Source organism: Hipposideros armiger, unplaced genomic scaffold (genome assembly GCF_001890085.2).
Source record: "Hipposideros armiger isolate ML-2016 unplaced genomic scaffold, ASM189008v1 scaffold_499, whole genome shotgun sequence".
In the NCBI taxonomy this organism is placed as follows: Eukaryota; Metazoa; Chordata; class Mammalia; order Chiroptera; family Hipposideridae; genus Hipposideros; species Hipposideros armiger.
This window is the reverse complement of record NW_017731849.1, coordinates 773,577-797,843: the sequence shown is the minus strand read 5'-3', so window position 1 is coordinate 797,843 and position 24,267 is coordinate 773,577. Positions and strand designations below refer to the sequence as shown.

Sequence of the window (24,267 nt, the reverse complement as noted above, 5' to 3'; positions counted from 1 at the left end):
GGTTCAGATCCCACATGAGGGCCAGTGACACTGCCCTCTACAGCTAAGATGGTGAACAACAGCTCAACCTGGAGCTGGGCTGCCGTGAGTCGCCAGCAACAGTGTAGGCTGCAGTGGGGCTGGCCAGCAGGTGACGTGAGCTTTCGTGAGCTACTGTGAGCCGCTATGAGCAGCTGTCCAATGGTTGGCAAGTGACTGTCTCACTTGGGAAGAGTGCAATGATAAACCAACATAGGCCAGTGAAGTGACATCCTCCACAACTAGACTGAAGAACAAAAGGACAGCAACTTGTCTGTTCCCCTTCCCCAATTCCCCAATAAAACCTTAAAAAAAATTATGAATAACAAAATGGCAATAGCTACATGTCTATTAACAATTACTTTCGATATAAATGGATTAAATGCTCTACTCAAAAGACATAGAAGGGCTGAATGGATAAGCAAACAAAACCCTCACATATGCTGCCTACAAGAGAATCAGATTGAAAGACACAAACAGATGGAAAGTAAAGGGATGGAAAAAGATATTTCATGAACATAGAAATAAAACAAAACAAAGCAAAACAAAAAAAGCTGGCGTAGCCATACTTATACTAGACAAAATAGACTTCAAAACAAAGGCTATAAGAAGTGATAATGAAGGACCCAGTAATCCTATCTTAGGGTATTTATCTGAAGAAACCCAAATGCTACTATGAGAGGACGTGTGCATCCATACATTCATTGCAGCATTGTTCACAATGGTCAAGACGTGGAGGCAGCCTGGGTGTCCATCGATAGATAAATGGATAAAGAGAAGGTGGTACATATATACAATAGAATATTGCTTGGTCACGGAAGGGGATGGGCTCTCACCAGCTGCGATGACATGGATGGACCTGGAGGGTAATGTTCTGAGTGGAGTGTAAGACAGAGAAAGACAGATGCAATGTGATTTTGCTTATATGTGGAATCTAAAGAACAAAATTAACAAACAAAACAGAAACAAATGCATAGATATAGAGAACATATTGAGAATTATTAACATTATGAAGTGTGATACATGAGAAAAGACTCTATTTTTATATTCTAAGTAGCCTGGGAACTTAAACTTTTTTGAAACTTTCTAGTTCTATGTCAATGTTGATCTGAACCTCCAGGTAACCCTCTAACTACTCCCTGAAGGACTCACGTATACATTCACCTAATATCCATTACCCAGACCACTGGACATGACCAGATCTCCTGATGCCCATCTTCCAGACCTCCTGGTATCCATCATCCTGACTCCCTGACATCTGACTGATAACCATCCTGGACTAATTCTAGGGCTAAGCATGAAGGACTAATAATTCTCAAGAGTGTACTTTTTGCTATACAAACTTTTTTTTTTTTAAGATTTTTATTGGGGAATTGAGGGATGGGAACAGCACTGGGGAATTGGGTGAAGGGGAACAGACAAGTTGCTGTCCTTTTGTTCTTCAGTCTAGCTGTGGAGGTTGTCTTTTCACTGGCCCAAGTTGGCACCATCATTGCGCTCTTTCTGGGCAAGGCAGATCAGTCGCCAGCATCTGGATGGCTGCTCACGGCGGCTGCTGGCTACACACGGTAGCCCATGGCAACCCACTGCAGCAGGGGTTGCAGCCTACGCCGTAGCTGGTGATTGATGACAGCCCAGCTCCAAGTAGAGCTGTTGTTCAGCATCTTAGCTGTAGAGGGCAGTGTCACTGGCCCTCATATGTGGGATCCGAACCAGGGCCATCTGGTGTCCCAAGCCAGCTCTTAACCATCACACCACTCGGCTGGCCCTGCTATACAAACTTTTAATTTTCTTTCTTCTTTGGAATACTTCTGGGCTTTTGCCTAACTCTGTTTTCAATTTGAAAACTAAGATTCTTGAAATAAATCTCTATCATTTATTTCTAGCAAAGTCTCCAGAATCTCTGAGTTTGTTTGAGAGGCTTAATTAGAACAAGCTAACCGGGCTGTCAAGGAAGCAAAAAAGGTTAAGAAATCATCTAAAAAAGACAGCAATGGCTGCTGCTAAGGCTCCCATACAGGCAGCATGTAAAAAGGTTTTAAATCCTATGAAGGTTTCTGTTCCTTGAGTTGGTGGAAAACACCAAATTGGCAGATTTTAAAATAAAGATCTGAATACACAAAAAGAACTCAGTTCTTCAAGTACAAGTATTTACATCTCTCTTTTTCTTCTATCCTCATTCCTCCCTTCCTTGTTTTTTATTTGTTTGTTTGTTTCATTTTGCTTTTTAAAAAACAAACTTGTTGAGAAGCTTCTATGAGTTAGCCATCAGCTGGACCTTCCCTGGCCCCGAATAACTAGACGTGATTATCTTGCACCCCACTCCGTGCCCACTGGGAGTTCAAAGCCCACCCTAAGTTAACTGTATTTCCAGAAGGCTTACAGTGTGTTGTGATCCAAGCTTCTGTTTTTTCTGAGTTCCTGAGCTCCCTGATGAATCACTTGGCAGAAGTCTGAGTGCCTTCCCTTCTTCCTGCTGAATCTTTGATTCCAAGCATGTGATTGATATAGAGCTCACTGAAGACTTAGGGAGAGAAAAAGAGGGTTTACATTGCAGAAAAACAAATCTTCAAATTGTGGGGGAGGAGGAAACTTTCCTCTAGCCTCAAGGTTTTTTCTGCTGGTCTAAGAATCAAATAGACATGAGATAGACTAGCAAGAGAAAAGTCACCAAATTTAATTGCATATGTATGTGTGGGAACCCTGCATACATGAGAGAGTCAGAGACTCCACAAACATGAGAAGTTCAAAGACAGAAAAGAAAAATGAGGGGTATATGACGTTCTGAACTAAGGCTTACCTTTGGGCTTTAGAGGAAAGGAAGTTCATTGCCGGATGATAAGAAGAACGGATATTCAGTAATTAGAAGTTTGTCCTGCCCCATAGATAGGTTAAAGAGGTTATCTCTGATAATCTCCTGTTGTGTGTAAGGCCCCTAATTCTAATTCTTCTAGGTAGTTGGTGAGGGGGTGGGATTCGGGGGGCAGAAGTTTCTCTTGAGCTCACAGCGAGTTGGTTGCCTTCAGCCCAAAACAATCTGCATACCACAGAGACAATCTTGGGGTGACCCACTCTGAACCCCTACAAAGTTTACAAAGCCCTCCAGCCTTGTCACTTTCTGCAGACCCAGCCCAGATTCCCAGTCACACCAGCTTCTTCCTCTCTTCCTCCGTTTTGCTTTCTGAGAAGGCATCCATATCCCAGCAACCCATGTGCTCAGACGCATTAGATCAGTGGTTCTCAACCTTCCTAATGCCGCGACCCCTTAATACAGTTCCTCATGTTGTGGTGACCCCCAACCATAAAATTATTTTCGTTGCTACTCTATAGCTGTAATTTTGCTACTGTTATGAATCGTAATGTAAATATCTTTTTGTTTTCCGATGGTCTTAGGTGACCCCTGTGAAAGGGTCCTTCGACCCCCAAAGGGGTCGCAACCCACAGGTTGAGAACCACTGCATTAGATGTTCAAGAGTTTAACAGCACAGTAGAGACTCTTTATTTAACAGATCCAGCCTTCTTAGATGAAAATTTCTGGTTGTAAACCTCCTTCCTCTACTCCCAGCACTCCCTGCTTCTACTCTGACAGATACCTTCCCTTTAGGAGATTTTAATCTCTTGGGAATAAAGCCTGTGTTCAATAAAGATCTGTACAAAGTGCTGAAAAGACATCAGGAAAGGAGAGACTTGCACCCAAAGAGATTTGTGGGGCTTAAGGGAAAGCCTTTTGTGTCATCTGTCCATTCCATCCATCCATCCATCCATCCATCCATCCATCCATCCATCCATCCACCCACCCACCCATCCATCTAACATTGACTGAGAGTAGCTAAGTTCCAGGCATTGCTCTAGCCATTGGGTATACTCGTATAGTCATGGACAAGAAAGCAAGGGCTCTGCCCTATCAGGGTTTATATGCTAGTTGGAGGATATAAATTTGAGTCATGTCTTACAGGAAAAATAGGAGTTCACTACATAGGTAAGAGAATCAAGACTTTTCCAGGAGAGAGAACAGGATATACAAAGGCTCAAAGGCAAGAAATAGCATGAAATATAACTAAATCCCTAAGAAACAATATGGCTGGCTCATAGAATGTGCAGTAGAAAGGCAACGATGGAGGGAGATGAGGTTGGGCCAGCCATGCACAAGGCTGGAAGTTTGGGCACATCCTGCGGTGAGGGGAGGTGGGATACATTGTACAATGTCCCTTCCTGCCTTTTTCCTGCTGCGGAGCCCTCTCCCCCGCTCTGTTCCAGTCAGCATGTGCACTTGTCATTCCCACTAAATGAGTCAGCCAGTGGAGCTGGGGACATTAATTTATTTGAGCAGACATGTGTCAACATAATTTGGACAAAAGGCACCAGACCCATTACGGACGCTCACATAAAGTGATTAGGGCTAGCTTGAGAGCAGCAAACCTCAGGTGCTTCTAATTCAGTCCTGACTGCTTCAGCCCATTCTGCTTCTCAGCCTGTCTTCTTAGTTATTCTAATTTCCTATCCCCCCCACTTCCCAACCCCCCCCCGCAACACACACACACACACACACACACACACTGCCCATCTCAGTATCTCTCTTGTTGTCTTGATTCTTGTTACAGCAAGCTACAATGCTCACTGGATTTCCTTAATAAGTAAGGCTTAAATCCTTACAGCCTAGCTCCCTTAATGTGGGGGAAGGTGCTGTAATAAAAAAGATGTTTTGATTCTAATCTCTGCATATCTTTATAAGATTCATGAAATTCTAAATTTTGCTAAATTCTAGTGAAATTCAACTCCTTCATTTTAGCAAAAACCAGTTCTTCACTGTCCCCCCAACCAGGGATGATTCCGCCCCACCAGCCTCCTGTAGCTGAAATGTCAGAGGGTGAGGGAGCACATCTTTGAGAATGTAGAGGATGAAAAGTGAGCCTTGGCTTTTAAATTCAGTCATTACACTGGTCAGAACTGGGGACTCAAAAGGCACAACCCAATACTAACAATAACAATAATCAATATTTGAAAGGAATAGGTAATAGAAAAGAAAGCAAAAATAATCTTTCAATAATGTAACGGCTGGGCGGTAATATATTATACATAGTGAATTTAGAGAGCTGTTTTCAGGGAGGGTCAACTGGTAAGGGGGATATGGATCTCAGATTCTTCTTTGATCTTAGCTCGATAAAGCTGCATTTCTCAACCTGTGTGTCTTTGTTCCTGCCACCAACGGGTGCCATTCCCAAGCCGCTGGGTGGGACTCAGCTTTTTATTACTTAGCTGCGTGATCTTGCCTCTCTGAAAATTTGCTTCTTCATCTATAAAAGATGGTTAAGGATTCTTGCCCCACAAGATTAATGTGAGATGATGTTTGTGAAAATATCTGGCATATAGTAATCACTCAAAGTAAAAGCTTCCGACCCATGAAATTTGAAGTTACATCTCTGAGCTCTGCAGAGATAACAGTCCAGTCTCTACCCTTCACTTCCCCACCTTTAAATTCTGTTCTTTGCCTTGCAAATCTCTCCATCTCAGCCTACCCGACAGGAGAATCTGAAAAAAAATCAATAGAAGTAAAAGGCAGTAATTTTTTTTTCAATCACTTGTACACAGATTTAATTATTTTATTAGGAAAATAGTCATTTAATGCCTTCAGAAGAACCTCATTTTTACAATTACTTCTAAGAGGAAAATTGTATAAAATACCAATTTAGCAACGAATATAGTCATTTTCAGCCCCTTTTTTGAAAAGATTTTTTATTGGGGAATTGGGGGAGGAGAACAGCGATGGCGAATTGGGGGAAGGGGAACAGACAAGTTGCTATCCATTTTGTTCTTCAGTCTAGTTGTGGAGGACGTTGCTTCACTGGCCCAAGTTGGTACCATCATTGCGCTCTTCCCAGGCAAGGCAGATCAGTCGCCGGCTTCTGGACGGCCACTCACGCTGGCTGCTGGCCGCTCACTCTGGCTGTTGGCTACACACGGTAGCCCATGGCAACCCACTGCAGCAGGGGCTGCAGCCTATGCCCTCGCCAGGGGACTCATGGCAGCCCAGCTCCAGGTTGAGCTGTTGTTCAACATCTTAGCTGTAGAGGGCAGTGTCACTGGCCCTCATATGTGGGATCCAAACCAGGGCCCTCTGGCGTCCCAAGCCAGCTCTTAACCAACGCGCCACTCGGCCAGCCCAGCTCTTACTTTTAAAAATAGTAAACAGCGCTATATTAAAGACAGAGTTTAACTGACCTGTGGAGTAGACATGTAAGTATGATGTTTTTCAAACGGCGTCATAAATCAGTTCTAGAAAAGATTGCTTTGAAATACAAATACCCACTGTGCTCATTGTTATGAATTTTTTAACAGTTTTAGTGCTGTGATGCAGTTTTCTCTTGCTAATGAAGTTGTTTCTCTGTCCATGTGTTAGAGGCTTTTAATGCTGCCCTCATCACTTACAAAAGCTGGAAGAATGGCTGAAGAGATGTGCTGGGGTATCTATGTATCCAAATGATCTTCTGAAACCAACAACCAATTATTGTGAGGCAATCTCCTATGTATTGGCTAAGCAGTCTACACCAGTGGTTAGGTATGTGACCATAGACAAGTTACAAAACCTCTATAAGCCTCAGTTTGCCCATCTGTAAAATGGTGGTGATGATTCCAATAATATATACCCCAAAAGTTTGCTGTGTGAGACAAATGAGATAATATACGTAAGACTCATACATAGTAAATGTTCAATACATGTTGCTGACTATTAGTGTCACTCTGATTACAGTGCCCCAAATGCTCTCCTTGCTTCCTTCAGAAATGGAGTCAGGTTTCTTCATTTGAGGTTGGCAAAAGGACAAAACTGTTTCTTGGTTTCGTAAAATGCCTAATGGAAAGGCAAGGTCCACTGGTGTCAAGACAAAGGGGGCTTAGGGGCACTACATAACCAAGTAAAATCTGTCTTCCCTAGGATATGAAGGTTTTTCTATGCGGAATAGTTTGCGCTTTTCTTGGGACAGACCCCAGAAAGGTTTCTGGAAGTGCCGGGATGCTAGTAAGAGGAACGATGAGAGAAAAAGCGTTCTGCAGAGAAAGCTGGCCCCAGAAACAAGGTAGGAATTTTCAGGAAAGAGAAGACTGTTTGTCCCACGCTGCCTTTAACTGGCAGACGTACTTTTAAAGCAACAGCATCTAAATCTAACTTCCTGTTGTGCCCAGGATCTTAATCACTACAATATACGCTGCTGAAAATCCAACTGCTTTAGGTCTTCCCTGATGGGCTCCCAGTTGAAATGAATCTTTACTTCCTATTCTCTACTATGTACTATGCATAATATGCACTATGTTTGTATGAATATCTCATATAACAATTATTCAGTCATTCAAGAAACATGCACTGCATAATCTGTGTGGCAGGCTCTAGCTATGCATTTAGTACACAGTGTCAAAATCTGAACATATTTATATGTTCCCAACAATATGTCTTCTGAATAATGTTGCCAGCCCCTTGCAGGCAGGTCATCTCTACTCACCATTGTATACTTACATTGCCTAGCATGATGAATTAAACATAGTCCTCAGTAAATGTTTGCTGAATTGAATGGAACTAAATAAGAAAGTAAAATATTAAGATGGGTCTTGATTGATAATTTCAACTGGTAGAGAGTCCAGGCGGAGAAAATGGACTAAACAGAATCACTTAACAAGAAAACGCATGATATGCTCTAGCAACAGTGAGACACTCATGTTCTTTGCAGCTAAGGGAATGACGGGTGATGATGCAAAGAAGGGAGGTTGAGGCCATGTTGTGGAAAGCCTTGAATAGCAAAATGAAAACTTTATACTTAATTTTTTTGAGGGTTCTTCAGCAGTTGTGAGAAATAATCAAAGTTGTGATTTAGGAAGCATAATTTGGCTGCGGTATATAGGAGTGTTACAAGAGATGGAACAAAGAGAAGTAACCCAGTAACCAAGCTAATTAATTCAGCTAAGTAAAGATGGTAAAAACTTCAATTAGATTGTTTGGAGAAAGAAATGGAAAGACATACAAAGACACAAAAGACTGTGCTAAAATACAGGTCTTAGTTGCAAAGCAGGTGCTGGAGTTGGGAGGTAGGAGGTGTGAGAAGGCAAAAAAAAAAAAAAGAATTGGTTTTTGGAATCAAGCCTGTGGATGGGAAAAAATGTGGTGCCATTAAAAAACTCAAAACATTGATAGCAAAAAAAGTGTTGGTTTATTTAGGAAAGAAGTGGCAAATGGTAAAGGACAAGGGTTTCTTTTATTTGTTTATTTGATTATTTATGCATTTAAGGATGGTGATACTTGGACATCATATGGATGGGGAAAAAGAAAAGAGAGATTTTTAAGATGCAGAGGGAAAAGGAGTTACAATCGTAGAGGAGGCAAGAGTAGTGGATTTACAATCATAAAGGGAAGCATCAGCTTTGGCAAGAAAGACTGGTGCTTCAACCACTGACACTAAAGTAAGGAAAGAAAAGGAGAGAGAAGATAGAGAATGATTCACACTTGTGAAGAAGATGCGAAGAAGCTTTCCTCACAGAACCATGATTAGCTGACGAGGATGAAGAGGCCAAGGTAGGGGAAGAGGATGTGATGAAAATAGAAGTAAAAGAAAAAAGCATGGGGGCTGGCCTGATAGCTAAGTTGGTTAAAAATGCGAGCGCTAAGCAACAGGGTCACCGGTTCAATTCCCACATGGTCCAGTGAGCTGCACTCCAGCTGAGCTGCTGCTGAGCTGCCAATGGGCAGCTGGATGGCTCAGCGGGTGAGAGTGCATGCTCTTAACAACAAGGTTGCCGGTTCGACTCCTGCATGGGATGGTGGGCTGCGCCCCACCCCATAACTAGATTGAAAGCAGTGACTAGACTTGGAGCTGATGGGTCCTGGAAAAACGCAATGTTCCCCTTCCTCAATTCCCCAATAAAATCTTTTGAAAAAAAGAAAAGAAAAAGAAAAAAGCATGATTGCCAGTGAGCAGTATGGACCAATCTGAGGTAAGACATCATACTCTGTTAGCATGGGTGGGACTTCTTTACCAACACTGGTCTGAGAACACAGAGGCCCGGCTTCTGCCAAAATGGATAAATGTTGTAAGGTGGGAATGGTAGGCCACAGGGTGAGTCCGTCTAGGATGAGGCTACAGTGGGAGGAGGAATGACAGACTAGGAGAGTAGGGAGAGGTAGATAGATCAGAAACCTTGAGGAGAATATAGGGCAAGCTCAGCAGGACTGAAGGAGGGAGCAAAAGACAGGATGTTTGGTCAGAGAGGGAATATCTCAGGGCTTGAGATGGCAATGTCAATTTTTTATTGTCTCTGTGCCTTTTTGCTTGTGTTGCTTCCCTGGCTCAGAAACCCAACCAGTTTCTTCCAATACAAATTTCCCCACTCGGGGAATAGCCCATACAGCCTTTCTCAAGTACTCAAACCCTCAACAGTCTTACTTTCTTCTATGCATGTATAGCTTGAGCCATCTAGCTTGGTGCTAAATTACAGCCTGATCCTGTATACTTTCATGGAGGTTCATCTCATCTATCTGATTTTGTTGAAGCCTTCTGGAAGGCTGAGAGCTAGCTTGATACTCTGCAACGCTGCTGTTTAGCACAATGCTGGCCCAACACCTGCCCTTCATAACTACTTGGTGATTGAGTGGATGAAAGGAGATCCATTAGAGAGAGCCAGTGAGAAAAGTGGAGAAGCCAATGACTTGATAAATTCCAAACTGGACAAGCAACTCCTGAACAGAAGCTAATTGCACTGCATGCTCCTTTCACATCTCCCAGCATCTTCTTGGACCTCCTCCTTCCAAAACGTTTCTTTCTTCAATCTTCTCTGCCTTCCTCCTTCAAGCAGCTTGAACTCCTCAATGTCAGGAGAAAGTATGTCACATGAGCCAATTAGAATCCTAGAATTTCAGTAGTAGAAAAGATCATGAAAGATCACTTAGTCCATTTTGCACATCAGGAAACTTTAAAAAAAAAAAATCCGAACAAACATAGAGAAGTGCCATTGCTTGTTCAAATTTACATAGCTGGCTAATGCCAGAGCCAAGATCAGAAATCAGACCTCCCAACTATTACACTTTTCTTGACACTGTATTGCACGATACCAGAGGAAGTAATTTTTCTATCCATCTTAATCCCCAATTCTAATGTGTCTCTGAAGAAATTTCAAACTCTTCAACCTAATGTTTCTTCTTAATTAGTTTGTGCAAGGTTATCATTTCAAAAGGGGATTATAAAGGGAAGTTGATTTATTGAGTACATACTAACAGATAGGTGTCGTGCTGGGAGTTTTACATATTTTATCTCATTTATTCCTCATGTAAACATTATGAGATAGTTCTTACTGTCTTACACGTGGAGGAACTAATAATAATAATAATAATGGAGGTGCTTGCCTAAACCTACCCAATGAAGTGGTACAAGGGAGCTTTGATCCATATCTGGTGGCTCCCCAAACTCATTATCTTTTGATTGAATTATTCAGTGAGGCCTATTTTCTCATCAACTCTCCCATCAAGTGGGAAATGATTCAGGTCTCTGAGTGGGAAAAGCTTATGGTACAATGAAAACATTACAGGTGGGGCCTTCTGATACACATGGGTGATAGGCAATTCAAGGTGAGCTGCAGGTTCTCTCCTTCAGAGAAACAAAATAATTTAATCACCTCATTGTACTTGGGAATGAGACAAAGGTGTCATACCTTCACAGGATTGGCTATTTTAGTTTTCAAATAATCCCTCTTTTGTCATCCAAGAGAGAAGGAAGCTTCTGAAAGCGGTGCCTGTTTTGCAATCCTGTTCCCATTTGATCTTACCCAAGAGTGCCTTCTTTGTCACCATGGAGACTTGATCAAACTCATGCTCATGCACTTCATCTTGCAATCTGTTAGTGAACGGCCACTATTTCTTCTTAGGCCAAAGAACAGTGAGTTCTTAAATGAATTCTTTTAAGGAAACAGCTGCAGACAAATTGTTTAATCCAAATCCGTCCCAGCCATGTCCCATGGCACTTTAGTAATCCACAAGATTAAATCAGTTATTGCTTATATAACACAACTCAGGATGTTTGAATTAAAACGTGGAAAATGAAAAGGTACATTAGGTGTGTTAACTATTCCACTGCTTGTCAATCTTTCCAAGTTTGTTTCACTCAACAAATATTTACTGAGCCAGGTAAATATCTTGAATCTTGACTCTGGAGATATAAAGATGATTAAGACATGGACTTTGGCCCCAAAGAGCTCAAAATCTGCCCAGGGACACAGAGAGGTAAGTTAGCTACAGTATAATATCATATGTGCTATAACAGAGCCACATAGGAAAGAACTAGGGGAAGGGACAACAAAGTCTTTCCATGTGAGGGTAGAGAAGGTGAAGAGAAGAGATGAGGAAAGACTTCTCAGGTGAGGTGCCATTTCAGTTTGGTCTTAAAGTGTGGATTCATGGGAATTCAATAAGCAGAGGAGGGGAAATGAAAAGAAAGCCACACCTAGCAAAGGCTTGGAAGTATGACAGGAACCAGGTAGTTAAGAAACAGAATGATCTAGTGCAGCGGTTCTCAACCTTTCACAGGGGTCGCCTAAGACCATCGGAAAACACATATTTTCGATGGTCTTAGGAACCGAGACACCGCTCCTCTATCTGTCTCCAGGCCCACATGCAGATATGCCCACATACGAGTACCCGGTGACCCCTGTGATAGGGTCGTTCGACCCCCAAAGGAGTCGCGACCCACAGGTTGAGAACTGCTGATCTAATGGGATTGCTATGTAGAACTTGGGGTATGCAGGGATCGGCAGGCAGTGGGCATGGAAAACTGAGCTGGATGTAAGAAGTCAAGGCTCTGTACATGTATACTCAACCTTGTAGCAGCGGGGAGGGTTAAGTTATAAGCAGAGATCAGAAGCTGAGTACGTTTATTAGGATGTTAGACTTCAATTTGAGAATAATGAGGAAACTTCGTTGGGCTTTTGGCAGGGCTTGGGTTCTAAAAAGTTCCTTTTCCTTAGGGTACGAAAAAGAGATTAATTGTAGGACTGAGAGGCTCAGGCGAAATGAGAGGCAGGAATGCCAGTCATGAGGTTTGTGTAATTATCAAGGCCAGCAGCCTAGACGAGGGCAGAAGAAACACAGGGGAGGAACAAGGCAAACCATGATAGAGATAGATATTAAATTAGAATTGATTAAGATAGAATTAGCAGGTCTTGGTGACAGATGGAATGAGAGGGGTGATGAATAACTAAGTCCTAGCTAATGGGAGTGCTTCCCAGAAGGCACGGGACAATTCAGCTCGGCCAGAACTTTTGTCACAGGGCCATACCTAGGAGGACCAGAGGCTGGGAAGTGTTGCCTTTTCTTCTGGGCAGCCCACACACACGCAGCTGAAAATTCACGTGTGTCTAGAATGGTAGCAAGCGATTCCACCCATATTTGCTGTACTGTCATGAGTCATCTTTTTACCTTTCTCCTCCCTGAAACTGGGAGTTCCTCAAAGGCAGGATCAGGTCTTATGACTGTTTCTGAAGTAGCTGAGTGTGTCTAATATGTAGTAGATCCTCAGTACATGTTGAAATGAAACAAATTTCATCCTCTTCGTCCCTCTGAGCTTGACTTTAGCCGATTCCTGCACTTTTTGCATGCTCACACTTACTCCCGTCAAACTCCTGCCGTTCCTTCACAGATCAGCTCCGGGAGTTGGCCATCAAGCAGTCACTACTCAGAATGTGGACAACTGTTTATTTTCATTATAGAAAGTGGATACTTAACACTTTTAAAAATTGAAATTTTACCAGAACTGCCAAAAATGGGCAGGGTAGGGCCAGCCGAGTGACGCAATGGTTAAGAGCTGACTTGGGACGCCAGAGGGCCCCGGTTCGGATCCCACATATGAGGGCCAGTGACACTGCCCTCTACAGCTAAGATGCTGAACAACAGCTCAACCTGGAGCTGGGTTGCCGTGAGTCACTGGCGACGGCGTAGGCTGCAGCCCCTGTGGCAGTGGGTTGCCATGGGCTACCGTGTGTAGCCAGCAGCCAGCGTGAGCGGCCAGCAGCCGCAGTGAGCGGCCGTCCAGAAGCCAGCGACTGATCTGCCTCGCCCGGGAAGAGCGCAGTGATGGTGCCAACTTGGGCCAGTGAAGCAACGTCCTCCACAACTAGACTGAAGAACAAAAGGACAGCAACTTGTCTGTTCCCCTTCCCCGAATTCCCAATGCTGTTCTCCAATTCCCCAATAAAATCTTAAAAAAAAAAAATGGGCAGGGTAAAATTTTTAAAATAAGGCGAAACTCAAGGCAAGATGGTAATCTGGGTGATTTCTCTAGTGTCCAGCTATATAATCAGTTTTTTAAAAAGGGAAAGAAAGAGAAAATGGAAAAAATAGAAGGATAGAAAAAGCAGACTGATTGGAAATGTACGAAAGGAAAGGAAGAAATTTACCATGTTTTTGAGCCTGGAAACTAGGAGAATAGTGCAGTATTGGCAGACAAAGAAAAAACCCAAAGTTGGGATGTGTGTGAGGAGATGGGGGTTGTTGAATGATTTTATGGCAAAGCTAATCCATATGCATTATTGAATTTCTGTCCCTCATCCAGAAAATAAACATGTTTAAGGGACCATACTGAAAATGTGGCAATGAGTTAATCAATAGTTGAAGAATTTTTACAAAGCAAAATGAAAAGCATTTATACATTTTAATTCAAAGCAATAAAGTTTCATACTGTATTTAGATTCAAATTATTTATAATCTATTTACCACTCATATAGAGGGACATTGATGTAAATGTTAGTAGTAAAATGGATATTCAATTTTACCTTGATGTGACCAATGCCATACCAGGAAATGATGAAATTTGAAAGTGGTGAAAGCACAGTCCAAACTTGTTTTAGATTTTAGGAGGAGAGATAACTGAGAAAGAACTCCTTATACCTGTATGGTAACCCAAACTCTAAACTCTAAATTTGCAAGTCAATCAGATGGATTAACTGACAAACTATGGCTTTGACCCTCCCTTATTTCTTTTAGACTTATGTAACTTCCTTAAAAACAAACAAACAAACAAACAAACAAACAAGCAAAAACCTTACCATGGTATTGACCAGTCACTATCATGAAGAAATAATTGAAACTGTTATATGTGGAGACACAGTGCATATACTTTACTCTTTAAACTTCTGGAACTAGCTAGCTAGAGAGATTCAGGTCTAAAAGTCTCCAAAACTCCATAGTTAGTAATGTTTTCTTAGAACTTCTTTGAATTTCACCAGATATATTTTATGGGTTTTCTCCCCTCCAACATTTCTAGACAATTATTTTCTTTACTGACAGAAGTTTGAAAGAATAGATTGGAATTAATCCTCATATTTATTTTTAGCATTTTCCAAAGTGTGCACGAAAGTCAAAGCACAATATATTAATAAGAAAACAAATAGTTGGCACCTGTGGTTACATTCAAGAGTAGTGGGCATTGAGGCTTGAATTAGGTAACTGAGAAAGTGTGTTTATCTTGAAGTAGAAGGGACCAAGGACAGCTAGAAAATAAGCCCAGAACCACAGGGCTCATAGGTGAGTCTTGGAGATCAGATGGCCAAAGAGGTAATTTCAATACAACATGCCATGTGCTTCAGTACCTAGACGATGCACATGCCAATACCAGAAACACAGGGGAAACAGAGCAAGGGATGCCAGGTTCTCTCTCATATTCAGAAATGTGGGAGGTGCCAACCATCCAAGAGGATGCTCTAGCTGTCCTTGTAATGGTGACCCTAGATCTTCTATTTTTGATATTTAAACCTCTGATGCAATTTGATTTGACTGAGGTTTGGCTTGGGGCTTTTTCAAAGTCCCCCCCCCCCTTTCTTTCCTGTTCTCCCATCAAAACTTGATGACTCTGTTTACTGTAGATTTACAACGCATACCAGTTCCAATGGCTCTGTTTACTTTTAGACCAGGGTGCACACCTGGCCCACTAACTTGGGAGGTTTTTTTTTTGCATCTGTATGGGATTCACTCCTGACTCTGGGGCAGACCAGCCTCTAAGAAAAGCTTTTTCCTGGAGTTGCCCCGCCAATTTCTCCATCCTTTTTTCTGCCCCTTCTTGCGTGTCTATAAAACCTTTTAATGATATTAAAATAAGGAAGGCAGCCTTTGTGACTAGGAGCCTGTCTTCCCTTAATGCTAGCATTTTGATATAAAACCTGCTTTTCTTTCCACCAACCGCGCCTCTCCAGTAGCTTTTGGGCAGCTGGACCTTTTGCACAGTAACATTCTTACTTATGAAGCAGTGTGTTACCTTTCTACTCATTCATATCCCACAAAGGCATCTGGAACTCAACTAAAGACCTAACACTTTTTTTTTTGGGGGGGGGGAGGAGTTGTGCTGTGTGTGTGTGTGTGTGAGTTTCCTATCTCTGTGATAATCTGATTCGAAAACTCTGGATGCTTTAATTAGGAAAATGCACCTGCTCACACATTTCAAGGATTTCCAAGGCCCATCCAGGGCCATCCATGGAGCCAACTGCACCGGGCCTCGGCGTTTGGAATCCTAGTCCAGATTTCCTTAGCTGCAGTCATTAGCTGGGAGGTTTTCAAACTTCGCACCACATTAAAATCACTTGGAGAACTTTTAAGAATCCCAAAGCTCAGGCCACACTCCGGTACGACTACATCAGAATCTTTGGGTAGGACCAGGCATCAGTAAATACAGTCTATGTTTTAAACTCTCCAGGTGATTCTAAACGCAGCCAAGTCTGAGAACCACCTCACTGGTTTCCTTTTGGCACACAGTTGATCTAAGTGCTCCGTGGCCGCTGGCTGGTTTTCATCACTGAGTCAGAAACAATAGAAAGGCATCTATCGCAGAAATAATTTACTTAGAATCGTCCTAGAAAAAAAATTAGTAAATTTGGGTGGGGGCGTGCGTGCCTTCGCAGCGCCTTCCTAAATTCAGTGAGCGGCTGCGATCTCCTCAGCGAACGGCAAGGGGCGCCCTGTCCCTCCTCCTGGAATGCCTTCCCATTTCAGATCGCACAAAGAGCGCGGCCTCTTCCCCGGTGACATCACAAAGGGCCGATCCCCCGCCCCTTCGGCGCCACCACGTGTGTCCCCACGCCCGGTGGCCACCGACTTAGTCCCTCGCCGGCCTGTCTGGGCAGTGGAGGAGGGAGGTTGGCAGTGGCTGGAGGCTTCGCTATGGGAAGTTGTTCCTTCGCTCTCTCGTTCCCAGCCCTCCTCCCTGGTTCTCCGCAGCCGTTGTCGGAGGAGAGCACTGGGAGGCGCCGGTTGCAGCCGCCGCTGCCTCTCCCCGCCGGAGCGGCCGCGCCGCTAGGCAGGTGCTGAGCAACCCCAGAGCCTTCGTCGCCACCTCCCTCCTCTGCCCGGCTGCCCGGCTGCCGCAGTGCATATGGGGTGTTGGAGGTGAATGGGCTCCCGGCCCGGGAGGCGGCGGTGGATGCGGCGCTGGGCAGAAGCAGCCGCTGATTCCAGCTGCCCGAGAGCCACGCGCTCCCGGCGCCCCTGCGAGCCCCGGGCTCAGCTATGGGGACCTCTGCGAGCGGCAGCACCGCTCTCGCCTCCTGCAGCTGCATCGCCAGAACCACGATGATCGCGGTTTCTCTATTCCTGGTGAGTGCCCGAGGGTACCGCGGGCGGCGGCCCGGCGGGAGCTGCAGGCGCGGCTCTCCCGGAGCGGGCGGGTCCCCGGGCCCTCGTTGCGGAGGGCGCGGGGTCGGGCGGGCTGGGTTAGGGGGCTTGCAAGGGAAGGCAACACACCGGAGGGCTCCAACCGGTCATTTGGGGGAGCCGCAGGGCTCAGCTGGGACTTGGGAATGAAGGCGAATTGTTTCGCTTGCAGTAGAGCTGCGCTGGAGGAGGCGCTAGAGGTGGCCGTCCGGCTTCCTGCGCATTTCAGGGCTTTTTCCTCTCCTCGTCCCCCTCGTGCCCCCACCCTTACCCCCTCCCCAGGCACTGGCCGCTGCCCCCTCCGTGTGGTGTGGGGCTGGGGCTGCGATGTGCGGCGCCCAGGGATGGCCGCGGCCGCCGCTTTGTTGCAGCTGCAGTGTCATGTCGGGATGCTACCGCAGTGGGAGAGAGTGGTACCGGTGCGCGCCGGACCCTGGAGACCGCTGGGTGCACCCGCGCCTTCCATTACCTAGCAGGGCGCAAAAGCTCCTCCCCCACCTCTGCTCCTTGGCTCGGGTGGGTCCCACTTTCTGCACGCCAAGAAAAGAACCCTAGGACCCACTCTCAGGCGCCCCCAGAGCGCCGGCTCCTAGCCAGCCAGAGCGCTGGCACTTGAGTGGGGGCCGGGGAAGAGAGATCTGCATAAATAAAGGAAGGTGAATTTCCCCCAGTCTTATCTGCCCCTCCTTTACCTGTGGCCAGACAGGTGACCCTGCAGGGTAGGCCGGGTTCCTTCCTCAGCTCGTAAACAGCATTCAGCCCTAAGGTTTGCCGTATACGTAGTTCTTTCTCACTTACCTGGGCAAAGCCTGAAACCACCCTTGATCCAAAACTTTTCCCCAGATCCCCTCTTCTTTTTCAATGTTAGGGGGGAGGAGGGAGTTAGGGGGAAGAAAATTTCTTTGAGATCAAACCCAGAAGCCACCGTAAGCTTCCCATTCCTATCTTTTTGTCTCTCCAGGGAAGATTGAGAGTCTTAGCTAAAAACCAAATAAAAACAAAAAACAAGAGTCTATTTTCATGTCAGGGTTGTGTAAGGGGAAGGCAGGCTTGCTGTCTCCTTCCTGGAAAGGGTTTAATGCCTGGCCAGCCAAGATCTGCTTAGATCCTAGGGCATTGCAGTTGCTATGGCCTGGGAATTCATCCTACAGACACTCTGGTTCCCTGTGTCAGTGTGTGTTTCAAGAGGAGGAGAGAGACTAAAGAAAAGTTTGGTGCTGTTAGCATTTGTAATGAGGCGAGTCCCAGTCTCCCTTCTCGCCTTCCTGCCCTAGTATAGTAATGGCAAAGCCAAGATTTGTATTCTTGAAACAAGTGTGGATGGTGAGCAGTAGGGGGTCTTTTCAAGCAGTGAACTTGGACTGACCGTCTTGGTGTGGAGAGAAACCATCTAAATCCATGGGACAGTAATCCTGATATCAATGGAGAGATTAGCCTTGAGTTTCCTCCTTCTCAGCCTTACATCTACCATTCTACCCCACCACTGCCTATCAGATCTCTCCAGCACATCTGATTGCTATACTCCCCATAGAGTCCAGTCCTAGATGAACTCTTAAGTCAGAGATGTGAATTTATTTTACCTTTGAGCAGGAGATAGGTGCTTAATGTAAGATCTTGCTGTAATCAAAGTGTGGGTTGCTTTAACCAACTGAGAAAGAACCCAGCACCTTTTCCTAAATCATTAAACTCAGTTTATGTAAAAACTGTGCACTGGATTTGTAGCTGAAGACCTGAGAATTTACACTTGGCTATGTCTTTAAAAAATGAATTTTGTAGTAGTCTTTAGAAGCAATCTCAAGATGTTCACTAAAATAGGAATCCTTAGTCTCCTGTTAACTATATTAGAAAGGCCACTTCTTTAACTCATGAAATAGCTTAGGGTTGAACCCTCTGTCCTAAAGAGTGACTGAGAGTATATACCAAGGGGTTACCAGGGACTGTGCTGTAACCCCTAAGCCGGATGGGGAGGCAGTGTCTTTTAATTTTTTTATCCCCACTGCAAGCTCCCATCCTCAGGATAAGTGTCGTTAAGCTATAACATGATGATCTTGTGACATTGTCCTAAGGATTGTTTAATCCCATTGGGGTTCTTAGCCCTGTGAAAATGACAAACACCAGGTACCGGAGCCCAGATAAATATGTCAGGGTTCTCAGAACGCTCCTGGGGGAGGTGGGGGAAGTGTGTGACCTACCCATATATTGCAGTTAGATTAAAAAATAATGAACCTAATAAAATGTCCTGTTTATAATGGCTTTCAGTGAACCCCTCTTTCAAATGTCTCCCTTATTGCGTGGCAGTATTTGTTATTGTCACATTTTTGACACTTTTTCTTGTCATGACAAGCTATGTGAAAAATAACTTACTATAAGCTTTTAAAAAAACCTAATATGTATACCTATACATATGATCTATATGACATATAGTATGATTTTATTTATTATGTGTCAGGTGCTTTCTGTAGAGTATCTTACATACTCCCCACATCTCTGTGAAGCAGATGGTGTTATCTCCATTTTGCAAATGAGACACTGTAGGCTGCAAAAATTTCATTGGTTTTTCCTGGGCCACACAGATCACAAATGATGGGCACTGGGGCTGGAACCCAGGACTGCCAGAGTCCCTCAGATCATGCTCCCCCTCCTGAACCACACTGCCTGTTTCACAACTCCAAATTGCCAGATGATGAAATGCAACAACAGAGAAAAATGTAACAACTGAGAAGGCTCACTGGGGGAAAGTGGAGACCGATGTGTTGCAGAATATTAATGAGAATTACACGAGTGCCTTTGCAAGGAAGTGTTCTTGCTGCTTGTACTTCTGTTTCTGATGAATTGTGTCTGCATGATACTGGAAAGTAAACCATAAGCCGAAAGGCAAAATATTATGTGTTGCAGGCCAAAAGCCTGGAAAGAAGATAAAGGAGACCTTTAGGTTTGTGCCAGTGTTAAGGAGTGACCTAGAAGGGCTTGTCCAGTATCATGCAACACACGCAGAGATGTCTTTTGCCCTCAGGGATCTTGCTTTGACTGGACAGATAGAATGTTGGCAGTGGGGCAGTCCGAAGAGAAGGGAGCCACACTTGATAAGGAAATGAGGTCTGAAGTTTTGGAAACTGCTATTCTGCAGATATTATGAATTCCACATAGGGGGACATTTCCTGTAAGAGTCTGTTCAGAAGTGTGCTAGCCTCAAAAGCACCAAATATTAGTGTTTATCTCTGTCATCGAGACTGGATGTCTAGCTTAGTACCACCTCCTGTTCTTCACTTATTGATGTTCATTATCTAGTGTCTTGGCACTTGACTTTGGCTGTTTGACTAGGCAGGCATAGAGAGTTCTGGTGGGGGCTGAAGTCCTGAATGGACAAGGTGGCATGTTTATTAAGTAGAACTTTAAATTAGAGCTGATATTATATAAAAAGATTTTCTCCTTTCTGTATACTTTAACTCTATACTCCTGGAAGAGAGAGCTGGAGGGGAGAAAAAACAAAATCAGCTTAGATTGGGAAAGCAATTTATTTTTCATGTTAATAAAACCTACATTGAGCACCTTCTCTGAGAGAGGCGCAACCCTAGGCAGTGGGAACCCAGGTATGAATTAGGATTTGGGTCTCGCCTGCAGGTACAATTTATAAATGCACGTGGCCCTCAGTAGTACTGGCTGGGTTTTGTTAGAATTAGTAGATGAATGTACTAAAAGCAATACACAAAATATGAATGACATTAAAATCTTTCAACTACTTGAAGTAACTTTGGCTGTTAATCTGAAAGTCTGAGGAAGAAAAATCTTGCATGTTTCAGAGTAACATACATTAGCGTCGGAAGGAGAATGACTTATAATTAGCAGAATGGGGGACGCAGACCTGTGTTGGAATGCAGGTTTTCTGACTTAACCCATGAATTCCCCCATCCTGTTGTCAAAACGCATAGAATGGGATCAAACTTTATCTGGAGAGTTTTTAAAGGCATATGGCTGAATCTGATTCAGGTCCACTCTGAAACAAACAGAAAAGCAAACGTCCGGTGTAAATAAAATACACAAGCAAACTAAATCAGCCAGAAAAAAAAAATTCCTTGTAATGGAATGTATACTAACTTAAATTGAGAAAAAAACCCTGAGAGTAAATAGGCAGAGATCTGCCAATTGGCTAAATTACATGTTAGTTTGATTAAATTTGGACAAAGTCTATCACATAGCTGGATGTGCTAAGCATGGTTAATGCCATATTTTCCAGGACATTTTGCAGAAGGCTCCTTTCTCCAAGCATGTCTGTATTGGATAGGGGCAAGTAGGTGCTAGACTGGCTCTAGCAGGTGGTCTATATACTTTCTGCCTGTGGATTAGAAGATATCACACTTGAACTTCACACTTGACTCAGATGAGAGGTAAAGCCTCTTTGGAGACTCCATAGGCAAGTTGCAATTGGTTTTGTACTCAGCTGGCCCTTTATAAAGCATGTAAACTATAATTGGCTTAAGTAACCTTTATTAAATTATTTTTTTTGGTACCAGGAAATGGACAAATGCATCATCCGACTTTTCCGGGGCCAGTATGAATTCAGTGACTTTTCCACCTTGGAAACGGCAATGCCTGTTTTTCAGTAAGCACTCATACTCCGCTGGCCCCCTTCCCCCATGCAGACCTGGCAAATTCTGGTGGTGCCAGATGACTGGCAGCCAACCCCCTGGCACACTCAGGTGCTGCTCTAATGTGGCAAGAAGCACCCAGGCTATCCGATGTGTCCGATGACCATTTGGCGTAGGCTGAGTCGGGACCATCAGGCACAGATATGTCTGTTTGACAAAATGAAACCTGAACACTAGGAGTCAACTTGTTCCCCCAAATGGAATCTCCATTTAGCATTCGCAGAACACTGGGCTTTGTTGCTGCTGGAGCAGCAGCCACTGAGCTTTGATTCTTTAAGAATAAGGGCGAGATCATGAATAAATAATACTGGCCTTTCCCCAGTGTTTGTCTTTGTCAAATATCAAAAATAAACAGGAATCCTAAGCTGGCTTGAGTGCTGCCACCTGGCTTTCCTACCACTTCCCATTTCCAACCTGAGTCCAAGAGGAGAGACGCTGCGCGGAGGTTATAACCTGGGAGGAACCTGGCAGATGTCCGTGAGTGTGTGCCGGACTGGGAGCTGTAGAGAGGTGGGGCTCACTTTTATTAAGCTGTTGATCCAAAGCAGTAGTCATCTCAGTCTCTTGAGGAGTGCTAAAGGGTCACCAGGAATGGGTCCAGAATCCCTAGATTCTGGTTATCTGGATTTTTTTTTTTTCTTCCCTTTTTTTACATGTCAGCCTTCTGGCTTTGGAGATGATAGATGTTGGCAGTGGTGGGAAAATGGTGCTCAGAGGGATCTCAGATGGTGGGCCAGGGTGGGTGGGTTGTTAAGACCCTGAGCTACAGCCCCATCTTCTCTTTAAGATCTTCGAAGCTTATGGGCGTAAGAGTGTTCTAAAAAAAAGCCGCCGGAGAGGGGGCTTATAGTAAGCTAAGTCACTGCGAGGCTCATTATCTGAGCTTGATGTAATTTCTGCCACCAGAACTGCTTGGTGGCTCAGTTGCTTGGAACTGTTTGCAAATTTGTTTTGGGTGGAGGAACATGAGTTTAATGGGTTTCGGAGAGAGCCGAGGGGCGAGTCCATGAGTCCCGGAATCAAGTGAGAGCAGCCATGGATTCAAGAGGGCTTTAGCACCGAGAATTCAAAGGGGAGGAATATTAGTGACGGTTAATATTAATCCTTGATATTGATATTACTAGTTCCTGTTTACTGAGTCCTTATTGACATTACGTTGAATACCTTCTACAAATGATCTCAGTAAATCTTACAAGTCCAAGAGGTAGTAGCATTAGCCCCATTTTGTGGCTAAAAGACTGAGGCTTAAGAGAGGTTACGGTCAAGCAGTTGGCAAACTGCTAGAGAGAGAGGATTCAAATCTAGGCCACTGTGACTTCATGCACACTGCTTTTTTTTTGCCAAGTTGTGGGTAGGGGACGAGTAACCTTAACTTACCGGAATTTTGTTTCCTATTCAGGGAATGATTTTTATCCGAGAGGTGAACATTTTCTTTCCATCTGATGAGCATTTCTGCTCCATTATTGCACATGGAAGTTTAGCCAAAATGACTGATTATAAATTAAGAGCAACCTGTGTGTGTGTGTGGCTTGAAAGGGAGAGGGCGTGGAGTCGTTGGCAAACATTTTCCTATGGTGTGACTCTGACGGGCAATGGTGCCATGGTTAAGATGGAAAGATACTCTTGCAAATTGAAATGTTATAAATAGGGAATGGATACTTTGCTTTCCTGCTACTTGGGTCATTTTGAAAAATATTTGCTTAGTGAGTAACAGTATGACATGGGTTCTGCTTAGCAATGTAGTTTCACCTCACTTATCCTGAGAAATTTAAGGACCTTTTAGGGTTCTCTTGGCTGCCAACCTGATTATTTGTATAGGATTAGTGCATGGGTTTGCATCATCTGTTAGTATTTCCTTTGTTAACTTTTCATTTCAGGTCTCTTAGAAACTGGTTTAACTCCATGGCTGTGAGAGGTCTATCACACTCCCTTGCAGAGCTCTTTTAGCAAGCTTTTAAACCTATCTCTTCATAGATTGTAGATACTATAGAAAGGCAAAGGGTGAGAGGAAATTTAATCACTGGTTCAGGGCAAGAGGTTGGAATTCTGGTCTCTCAGAGAAACTCTGAGACAAGACCATTATCTGATTTCATTCTTAGTATGGTCAGGTCAGCTTAGTGTGGGTTAAGAGAGGCAGAGGTGGGAGGGCTGGGAAGGGGGGAAAAGACTTCAAGGCAAATGGTGACAGGTTCCCAGAATAACCTAACTAACTGGTTTTTATTGACTCCTTGCTCTTTTACTTCTAGAAGTCCAGGGCTTCGCTCTCCTCTTTGGTTTAAATCTTGTGTTAAAACCTGGTCCAGGAAAAATACCAAATCATTCAAGGTTCGGGGGTGCTTCTTTCCTCGTTTGGAATGCTCAGGGCCAATGTTGTTATTCCATTTCAACCTCTCAGAGGTGACAGACAATGTGCTATTCATCTTTGTGTTTCTGGCTCTATGCCATGACTCATAGTAGTTAGGCAGTAAATGATGGTTGAATGAATTCCAGAAGGATCTGCTCTAACTGTTCATTCTAGACAAGTTAGAGGGCAGAGGGCTTGAGCTAGATCTCCCCATTGTGAGCTACAGTTCAAAGGTATTTGAGTTATTAACAGGGAACAGTTTAAACATAAGCAAGTTGGCAGACTAGGAGAACCTAGTGGGGATGTGTCTTTGTCTTCCCAATTCATTTTTATTTGACAGTATACAAATATTTATGTGTAGTTAAAATAGATGTGTACACCCTCGCTTGTATTCTTTTCTCTATGTAGTGATTTCTGTTACCTTACAGAGATATATTTCCATTTTTCATTTCTATTTAATCCATATTTATGGTGTATCTCTTAAACGTCAGGCATTGTTAGACTCTGAGTATATGTTAGTAAAAGGCTATTCATGGTTCCTCCTTCTTGAAGTTCATACTTGATCAGAGAAGACAGAAGGGGTGATGTCTTTAAGA

The 24,267-nt window shown here is 43.8% G+C and overlaps 1 protein-coding gene across 1 annotated transcript in view; it reads left to right on the top strand.

The window, feature by feature from the left end:
* The first annotated feature begins 16,091 nt into the window (after positions 1-16,091).
* Positions 16,092-24,267, top strand: part of TNFRSF21 (TNF receptor superfamily member 21) — a 67,815-nt gene continuing 59,639 nt past the window's right edge. Inside the window, exon 1 of the mRNA XM_019667538.1 lies at positions 16,092-16,624. Coding sequence (XP_019523083.1) covers positions 16,538-16,624 — 87 coding nt within the window. The 5' untranslated portion in view covers positions 16,092-16,537. The remainder of the gene's footprint in view (positions 16,625-24,267) is intronic.